At 39.0% G+C, this 10,610-nt stretch overlaps 1 protein-coding gene across 1 annotated transcript in view; it reads right to left on the bottom strand.

Annotated features, from left to right (window-relative positions):
* LOC138982149 (uncharacterized) overlaps nt 1-10,307 on the bottom strand; it is a 19,156-nt gene extending 8,849 nt beyond the window's left edge. Inside the window, exons 1-2 of the mRNA XM_070355369.1 lie at nt 10,277-10,307; nt 165-245 (exon numbers count right to left, since the gene is read on the bottom strand). Coding sequence (XP_070211470.1) covers nt 165-228 — 64 coding nt within the window. The 5' untranslated portion in view covers nt 229-245; nt 10,277-10,307. The remainder of the gene's footprint in view (nt 1-164; nt 246-10,276) is intronic.
* Between the last annotated feature and the right edge of the window lie 303 nt (nt 10,308-10,610).

The following is a 10,610-nucleotide window of genomic DNA, read 5'->3' as shown; positions in this document are numbered from 1 at the left end:
AAACAAAGCCTTCTCTGCATAGGAAGCGGTCAGGGTGTTGAATGTTGGTATGTTTCCAAGAGGAGGGATGTTAATATCCTATAAAAAGCCGGACTAGATGTGAGATGTGTAGACAGTCACACGGGAAGGACTGTGCCTTTAAATCATAAGTGTATGCAACTTACGTTTGAATAAGAAAGCGGAGCCAAGGCCGACCAAGCAGACGGCAACAATTAAACGCCCTATCATTCTGAATCTCTGTGAACCTGTTAAAACAGATGAGAGGAAAAATAATATATCCAATTTTATAACTATAAATTATTAATGAAGAAGACATGCTTTCCTCCCTTTTCTGACAAAAAAACCAAACACCCTCCGACGGAACTCAGGTGAACCCTGTGCAAAAATTGTCAAGAAAACATGTTAGAACAAATCAGCAGATAATAAAATATGTGCGAACGATGATCACATGAATCAAAGCAACAGAGAGAAAAGAAGAAACACCCTTTCTCCCTTCGTAATGTTGTTAAAATGACTAAACTTAGGCGAACTTTGGTCATGTTTTTGTGTCTTGCTGTATGAACATTGTCCAGAAATTGTGCTTTAAAACCTCGGCAGCAAACGGCAGAGCTATTTGTTCTAACAAGAAGGGCAAAGCCCATACGACTCACATGCTTGACATTGACCTTTACATAGCAATGACATCATACACTAAGAACTGCTTTACACATTTTTCCTACCAAAATACATCAAGGTCAAGGTCATCCAAGGTCATGCAACACAAAGCTGTTAATTCAAGACATAGGAAGTACAATGGTGCTTATTGGCTCTTTCTACCATGAGATATGGTCACTTTTAGTGGTTCACTACCTTATTTTGGTCACATTTCATAAGGGTCAAAGTGACCTTGACCTTGATCATATGTGACCAAATGTGTCTCATGATGAAAGCATAACATGTGCCCCACATAATTTTTAAGTTTGAAACAGTTATCTTCCATAGTTCAGGGTCAAGGTCACTTCAAAATATGTATACAATCCAACTTTGAAGAGCTCCTGTGACCTTGACCTTGAAGCAAGGTAAACCAAACTGGTATCAAAAGATGGGGCTTACTTTGCCCTATATATCATATATAGGTGAGGTATTCAATCTCAAAAACTTCAGAGAAAATGGGAAAAATGGGAAAAATAGCTGTTTTTTAGACAACATTTATGGCCCCTGCGACCTTGACCTTGAAGCAAGGTCAAGATGCTATGTATGTTTTTTGGGGCCTTGTCATCATACACCATCTTGCCAAATTTGGTACTGATAGACTGAATAGTGTCCAAGAAATATCCAACGTTAAAGTTTTCCGGACGGACGGACGGACGGACGACTCGGATGAGTACATAGACTCACTTTTGCTTCGCATGTGAGTCAAAAATGATCAGATAAATTACTGTCACGGAGAGGGAAGAAGACAAATGTTCAACGAGCTGGTCCGACATCATTAATGAATGAACACATATGAGCTTCCCAAACAGAATAGCCTAGAGAAGGGTTTCTGCCTCTGCTGCCCTCACGCCCCCCCCCCCCCCCCCTCCCCCCGACGACTGTCCCAGTCAAGGGTCCGATGATGATGATGATGATGATGATGATGATGATGATGATGATGATGATGATGATGATGATGATGATGATGATGATGATGATGATGATGATGATGATGATGATTGCTACCTCAACTTCAACTAAAATGTTAATTGACAAATGAGTACCGTAAAATCCCTAGCATAAGCCCACCATTTAGCAAACGCCCACCCCCCACTTTGGGCCAAAAGTTGTGCACAGGGGTAACTACCTAGCAAACGCCCACCCTGCTTTTTTCAAAGAGACTATGGGCTCACTTTCACTAGGACTTGTGCAGACTGTTCTAAAAGTCATCTTTTTCACCTTCTTTACCATTTCGTGTTTCTTTCCTTTTTGTCTTTGTCCCCTCTCCTCACTCCCACCCATCCCCGACAAAGTGAATTAAAATTACGTCATGCTTTTCCACTGACGTCTTTTGTCTGTCAGTGACGTACCGGTACTTTGACGGGCTTCCTGGTGGCCTGAAGTTTGTTCTTGAATCTCTGTGCCATTTTTGCAAAATGCCGAAGCGACAGTCTTTCTATGTCTGTCTGTCTGTCTGTCTGTCTGTCTGTCTCCCCTCTATCTCCCCTCTCACTCTCTCTGTCTGTCTGTCTGTCTGTCTGTCTGTCTGTCTCTCTCTCTCTCTCTCACCTCTCTCTCTCTCTCTCTCTCTCTCTCTCTCTCTCTCTCTCTCTCTCTCTCTCTCTCTCCCATGATTGTCCTCGTTGGCCTTCTTTGCCTCAAAGTCCCTTTTTTATATTTAGTCAAGTTTTGACTAAATATTTTAACATCGAGGGGGAATCGAAACGAGGGTCGTGGTGTATGTGTGTGTGTGTGTGCGTGTGTGTGTGTGTGTAGAGCGATTCAGACTAAACTACTGGACCGATCTTTATGAAATTTGACATGAGAGTTCCTGGGTATGAAATCCCCATACGTTTTTTTCATTTTTTTGATAAATGTCATTGATGACGTCATATCCGGCTTTTCGTGAAAGTTGAGGCGGCACTGTCACGCCCTCATTTTTCAACCAAATTGGTTGAAATTTTGGTCAAGTAATCTTCGACGAAGCCCGGGGTTCGGTATTGCATTTCAGCTTGGTGGCTTAAAAATTAATTAATGACTTTGGTCATTAAAAATCGGAAAATTGTAAAAAAAAAAATAAAAATTTATAAAACGATCCAAATTTACGTTTATCTTATTCTCCATCATTTGCTGATTCCAAAAACATATAAATATGTTATATTCGGATTAAAAACAAGCTCTGAAAATTAAATATATAAAAATTATTATCAAAATTAAATTGTCCAAATCAATTTAAAAACACTTTCATCTTATTCCTTGTCGGTTCCTGATTCCAAAAACATATAGATATGATATGTTTGGATTAAAAACACGCTCAGAAAGTTAAAACAAAGAGAGGTACAGAAAAGCGTGCTATCCTTCTTAGCGCAACTACTACCCCGCTCTTCTTGTCAATTTCACTGCCTTTGCCATGAGCGGTGGACTGACGATGCTACGAGCATACGGTCTTGCTGAAAAATGGCAGCTACTTGACTAAATATTGTATTTTCGCCTTACGCGACTTGTTTTCTTTTTTTCTTCACTTCTACTCACACGACCTAACTTACATGCTCTCGGGGTTTGTATTCACTCAATTACACGGTTGAGCACAAAACTTACTTTGTGCAAAGGGGTCTTTCCCTAGCAAACGCCCACCCCCCAATTTTGCCCTAAATCTGAGCACAGGGGGGGGGGGGGGGGGTGGGCTTATGCTAGGATTCTACAGTACATGTTTTTTCAAGCTGAAATATGCGATCCCGCAGTCAAGACTGTGTCAAACAAAGGCTGTTTGACTTAAAATTCAATAAATTTGATTGAGAAAAAAACTGGTCGGCACAGTGCGGCCTCAACATATTTATTTTTAATGGCCAGATATAAATCGCTGTTATGGGGAGGATAGAAGAAATATTGTTCTCCCTTTGCAGTGAAAACAAAACTCTGACTGGACTCGAACAAACCCTGGATGTGGTTCTACGTCTAACTCTTTTTTTTTTAAATGATCCGGGAAAAAATGAAAACAAAGGTCAGAATAAATTAACAGAAAAAAACCTGTGCATAACAATCATTCAATAAATTAACGTCCCCTTCGCAATGCAGTGAAAACTCTGACTGAACTCAGGCGAACCCCGGTTGTGGTTTTACGTCTAGTTATAGTTATTCAGAAACGGTAAACCTCGCAATACAATTTATTGTGACATTGATCAGACTACTGTAGTTGGGGGAGGGGGGGGAGATGACAGGGAAAACGTTTTGTTTTTTTTCTCTATTCGCAATGTAGTAAAAATACGGATTAAACACTGAAATTGTTGAGAACCACAGCAGCAAAGCAAATACTGTTCAATCATTAAATAGATATAAAACACCAATATGAACCTATACTTTGTTCAGGTAATAGCACTTAAGTAGGTACAAATGTGAAATATACTCTTTGCCAAACATGTTCGGAAATGTGTACCAGATACAAGGGGCAGTTATTTGTCCATGCCATGATACATCAGTAGCCTACTTTGTACGTTTTTTTATTTTTTTTATTTTTTTATAGCTCATGATTCTGTTGCTTTTATGCTACTGTGACAGGGGAGGCTACCGCTCCTTTCACAGCAGACTCTGCACCCGAGTTGTTGGCCTTTAAAAGTCAACACCAGTGGATTGTAGAATTCTGTTTGTGATGGGGTCTGGTGGTTTCCGATTGTCTGTATGTTCATGGAAACCTTCGGGTTTGCATAACAGTTTTTATAGGGCTAAGAAATTAGCCCTAACATTTTCAATCCTGTTTGATTGCACTTCGCTTCCCGAGGTGATCGTAGTGTTTCGGCACACGGTTACACTACTATTGATTGATATGTGTTTGCTGTGCTATATAATATCTAAAATGTCAGTTTAAGCACCGGACAAAATTCTGTTGCAAGCTCAAAAACAAATATATTTGCTGGGATAAACTGACTGAGGAGCGACCGGCTGTTGTTCTCTTTGCAATAGTCTTTGGCCATGCATGCTAAAGGTGACCATTTTTCCTCAAAAATAACGTAATGTCGCATGTCAGCAAATTCAAAATATTTCGGAGTTCTGTAAATGCACATGAGACAAATCCTTTTAAATCTACGGCACACCTTTCTAGGTGACAAATTCAACGAGACCGAGCCCAACAGTTTACCTGCATAATCCTTCGACGGTGCCTTCAAAAACAGGGTGGCATTTCTGACCTTTGGCCAAAGCGACTGAAGTGTGTGTGTGTGTGTGTGTGTGTGTGTGTGTGTGTGTGTGTGAGTGTGTGTGTGGTGTGTGTGTGTGTGTGTGTGTGAGTGTGTGTGTGAGAGTGAGTGTGTGTGTGTGTGAGTGTGTGTGTGTGTGTGTGTGTGTGTGTGTGTGTGTGAGTGTATGTGTGGGTATGTGCGTGTGTGTGTGTGTGAGTGTGCATGTGTTTGTGCATGTGTTTGTGTGTGCCTGTGCGTGTATGTCTGTGTGTGTTTGTGTGCGTGTATGCGCGCGTATGTGAGTGTGAGAGTGTGTGTGTGTATATGTGTGTGTGTGTGTGTGTGTATGTGTGAGTGTGTGTGTGTGTGTGTGTGTGTGTGTGGTGTGTGTGTGTGTGTGTGCGGTCGTGCATTAGAACATGCGTGCATGCGTGCATGTGTGTGTGCGGTTTGTTTTCAGTGAGTATATATGTGGAATAAACCTAAACATTGAAAAGATTCTTTGAAGTAATGCAAGCATTTCATACCCTTTTATCTGATCCAAATAAAACATTTACGATCAAAACTGTAAAACTACATATGATACTATGCCAGAACCTGCCTCTGAAAAATGGGACACTTGAGAAAAAATATAGTTGTTCTTGAATGTTGCAGTTTGAAAGAGTAGGGTGTTCTGCATGTGTTTCGGATTTTGAAAAGATAACTGAAAGCAGCGTTATTGAGAAATAAAGAAAAAGTATAGAACGCGAAGGCTTTGCATCCATTGAGAAAATTTCGATCATTACATTTTGACAAAACAAATGCAGCCAACTTGCTTTGACAAATAAAGAAACCGGATAAAAACAAGGGTTTAAGCTAATACTTTGGTAAGGCCAAATAAAAATATGTGTTGGTTTAGGGTAACCCGACCGACCCTACGAATTATTTTTTCCCGCCGACCCTAAAACTTTTTTTTCATTTCTAAAAAAAACAAAACCTTTTTGCTCATTTTGCGAACCATACCGAGACTAAAGGAAGTAACCTCCTTTAAAATCGACTAAATTTAAGAAAATAAAGAAAAGAAAAAAAGCCGACCGACCGACCCTATCTTTTTTGGTCACGTTACCCTAAACCAACGTTTGTTTTTATTTGGCCTAAATACCGTTCAAAGAAGACAGTGAGTTGCTCATATTTACACCAATACAATCATCCTGAACTCAGGTCAAAATGAGTTCGGCTCATTCTCTCCCTGACAGGATGCCTTGAGTTTCCTTGTCTGGCAAGGAAACCGATTTTGTTTTACATATTTAGAGCTTTTTGTAATGTATTATTGATATAAGCAGATTCGCGATCGTCGATAATGATTTTTCATGGTGTTTTGTAATTTTTAAATTACAAAGGAATTGATATGTAAGACAGTTTTAAGCGAGCTATTTTTCGCGGCTGTATTTACTGTGCAAACAACTCTAAATATGGCAAAAGTGTCACGTGATAATCAACCGTTTGGTTTCGGCACTCACTGGAACAGACGATTTTTTCTGTAACCAGTTGACAGTGATGAAACCATATATTACGGTCTCCTTCCGGAAGCAGTCCCAAAATTTCGACTTGTTTTGACCTCAGAACGATGTCTTTATCATAACTGTGAAGAACAGAACGGAGATCACTGTCGAAGTCGACCAATCTGCAATCATTTTCGTCTCGCGAACACTGATCTCAAATTTAGATCAGTGCTCGCAAAAACCATATGGGAGATAACTCTCTGTTTTTGTTTTGATAGATTCGAGTAGGACTGTAGCGTCCGGTCAGGGAGAGAAAGAGCCGAACTCATTTTGACCTGAGTTCAGGATGCAATACAATGTTAACCAGAGCCCTCCTTGGAGTAGCGGACGATCTTTCTTTTTAACAGAAACATTGGACAAAGTGTGTCACGATTGAACTACATCAATTTCCAAACCATTCGCGCGAGAAAAATGAAAACTTGTGTATTCACTTTAGGATAGGTTCCCAGAGTAAACCCCCCTTTACAAGAACACACACGAAATTGGGGGTTAGTTCATAACAAATTTAAAAAAACAGGTAACTCAAAGATAACCCGGGCCGTCCAAAGTGTCCCGCTTCCACATACCACTTCAAGCTGACAAGGTTGTCATTTTTACATTTAGTCAAGTTTTGACTAAATGTTTTAACATAGACGGGGGGAATCGAGACGAGGGTGGTGGTGTATGTGTGTATGTATGTGTGTGTGTGTGTGTGTGTGTGTGTGTGTGTGTGTGTGTGTGTGTGTGTGTGTGTGTGTGTCTGTGTCTGTGTGTGTGTGTGTGTGTGTTTATGGTGGGATAGCTCGACTCCCGCGCGAAATTTAGCGCTTTACTTGGACACATAATTTTAATTCGACGTCCAAATAAAACACGTCTTCAAAATCACTCCAAAATAATTATGGAGGCTTGAAATAATGTGTAATACATATAAATAATTGAATTTGCCTACATTTTCACAATTTTGCAAAATGTCGGGAAATAACACACATTGTGTTACTTTTTGTGTTTTGTGTTTGTCCGGATACAACCTGAGTAACAATCCCTGTTCACACACACTTTTTTTTTCGCAGTTTAACATAATATGAGGTTGTTTTATTACTATGACATGAGCAAGTTGCTTTTTAACTATATTTTGAATTTAGAACAGCTAGATTTTAAATTAAAACTAATATTTTTGTTGTTTTTATGTTTGCTGACATATATTGGATTTTATGCTTTTGTATCAGTCAGGTTTTGTAAATCAAACTCATTTTTTAGAAAAAAAAATCTTCTCTTAGAACTTTGATATTAAAAAAAAAGTAAATGTTGTGGTAGTAGTGGTTTTTGTTGTTTATTTTGTCCTCCAAGGCTCCATATTCCTTCAAAATACATGTATTATCATTCTGCTACTATGTTGTGCTGGTTTCGTGTCTAACTTACACCAAAAAATGTAAGTAACCTGTACGGTTTTTTTTAAACACTTTTGCCTTTAAATCATACCCTAGCCTGTGTGTGCCACAGTGGAACCCCTGTCTCAAGACTTTATTTTAAAACATAATGTCATAACATTTATCATATATTCGGGATCAGCTCGTTACTCCCCCGGCTCTTTCTTTCTTTCTTTATTTGGTGTTTAACGTCGTTTTCAACCAAGAAGGTTATATCGCGACGGGGAAAGGGAGATCAAACACCTCAGAGCTGGAACATTTCGTTTTTGCCGCATAACATGAAGATTTCACCACTTTGATGCATCCACTGATAGGAAGTGTTAAATATATGCTATTCTATCATCAGGAGTACATATTTCATCTATACGGGCCTTATATTGTCCGTTTTGCGAATTGCGTCAGAGCAGGAACAAACCTAAGCTCCGCCCATTTTGCTATTGCTCAGAGCTGGCACATCGATTAAACTAGTTAATTAATTTTGAGAGAAATCTAGAAGCAATCTGAAAAATGTTTTGACGCCAAAACATTGCTTTTACATTGGCCCAGCTCCCCATTAGGGTTTGGGTGTTCTGTGTTAGTCTGTATCGAGCATAACCCCGAACATGCGCACAAATCTCCACTTTTTGACATAAATGATCAATTATTGCGATATATATATTCATTGTAGCATCTAGTTGCCTACATTTGGTAATACCCAAAGCATTTGTGAACGTTTCAAACCAAAAAGTATAGTGGAACTCTGCTTTAGACACCTAGTCTTTTCATGCTCAAAAAAAAAAAAAACCTTCCCCTACCCTACCTCCCCGGTTTTGTAAAGGAAATCTGGCCTGAAGTCTTTTCATGCGCAAAAAAAACACAAAAACAAAAACATTCTAAGCTTTCTGTCTGTGGCGGTTTGTAATTTGAATAACGACATCCAATAAAGTCTACCAATTACGTAATTCCTTTCTAAGCTCTCTGTCTCTGACGGATACATATGAATAACGACATCCAATAAAGTCTACCAACAGCTGCGAAAACTTTTATAAGAAACTTGAAACTCATCAAAAGGAATGAGTTGCACCTTGGGTCATTTTGGTCCTGAATTTCCCGACCTGAGCCAGGCAAAGCAGGAAAACAATACAACGTAATTCCTTTCTAAGCTTTCTGTCTCTGACGGATTGCATTTGAATAACGACATCCAATAAAGTCTACCAACTATCAGCTGCGGAGACATTTGTCTCAAAAAAATACGCCGAGAGGCGTTAAAGTTCCCCTTGGTTTGTTCCTGTCAAAAAAAATAATTTGGGATTACTGGTAGCTTTTTTGTACTACCACGCATATGTAACGCCATTTTGATAAAGTTGATAGTATTTACAGCTTTCCGGTCATATGTCCGGCTATCACTCACTTTTAGGTGGCAGATGTCCAGATATAACACGTGTTTCAGAATCTCTATTTTTGGGTGTGTAACTTTCAATAATGAGTGGGGTTTTTTTTTTAAATCTCAAAAAGTATTCTTAAAGTCTAACACATGTTTACACTCGCACTCCGTGTCTGCAGCTTTAGAAATAAACAAGTCCAGATATAACACATATTTCTTTGCGGCAAATGTCCAGATCTACTGGCCGTATAAAATTTCATCTCACACGGCATCACTGCAGAGCGCCTAGAACTGTACCCACGGAATATGCGCGATATAAGCCTCATTGATTGATTGATTGATTGATATCCCCCCTCAGACACGTGTGTGTGTGTGTGTGTGTGTGTGTGTGTGTGTGTGTGTGTGTGTGTGTGTGTGTGTGTGTGTGTGTGTGTGTGTAGAGCGATTCAGAGAAAACTACTGGACCAATCTTCATGAAATTTCATTTTCATTTTCATTTGCGTACAGAAATCGCTTCATACAGAATAACTGTATTCATTATCTCTGAGTTATTTTCTTCATGCCAAACTAATTGTTCATTGTCAGACATTGAGACAGACAACTAAAACTTTGATCAAACTGAGGTTGTTTCCCTCTGACCACGTTCTGACACAGCATCACATGTATACATGAACACAAGAAATAATAAGGGTATTTATAGGGCGCAAATCCTAAAATAGTTCTAAGCGCCTTACAATCACACTTAAAGATAGTAATCTTAATGACAGCAATAATAGGCTTACACATAAGCGCCTTACAATCAATCTTAAATATAATAATCTTAATAACAGCAATAATACACATAAGCGCCTTACAATCAATCTTAAATATAATAATCTTAATAACAGAAACAATACACATAAGCGCCTTACAAGCAATCTTAAATATAATAATCTTAATAACAGCAACAATACACATTTAAAAAAAACTATAAATAAATGGAAACACAATCACGTACACAATACACAGTTCAAATAAATCGATCGTTATAAGAAAGATGAAAGTACATAACCATTCCAAAAAATATAGAGTAAATACGCATGTTAAACACACGAAGTGAGCAAGAGAGTCGATCATTCTTACCTTACAGCTTGCTGAGACCTGAAAACTAGAAAGATAAGGAAACTCGTGCAGTCACTTTTATATAGACTTGTCCAGTTCAACAGACCCACTTTTTGACGTAAGAGTAATCCTCCAAAATCTAGCACACAAAGTCCAGAGTCCCTTGAACCCTTCTCTCACTTTTTCTGCACCTGCGTGTGTGACAACTGTTTCAGTGGAATATGGTTCGTACACCGTGCGTGTGTTTTCGTATAACCATCGTTTCTTTGGGATTGTCGTTTTAAATGTAAAGCTTAGTTCGACTGACCGTCTAATAAGATCTGTCCAGTATTTTACAATGAATATGACCATCCCT

The sequence above is a fragment of the Littorina saxatilis genome, linkage group LG12 (assembly GCF_037325665.1).
Source record: "Littorina saxatilis isolate snail1 linkage group LG12, US_GU_Lsax_2.0, whole genome shotgun sequence".
Classification (NCBI taxonomy): domain Eukaryota; kingdom Metazoa; phylum Mollusca; class Gastropoda; order Littorinimorpha; family Littorinidae; genus Littorina; species Littorina saxatilis.
The sequence above is the reverse complement of the archived record's forward strand: the minus strand, read 5'-3'. Positions and strand labels throughout refer to the sequence as shown.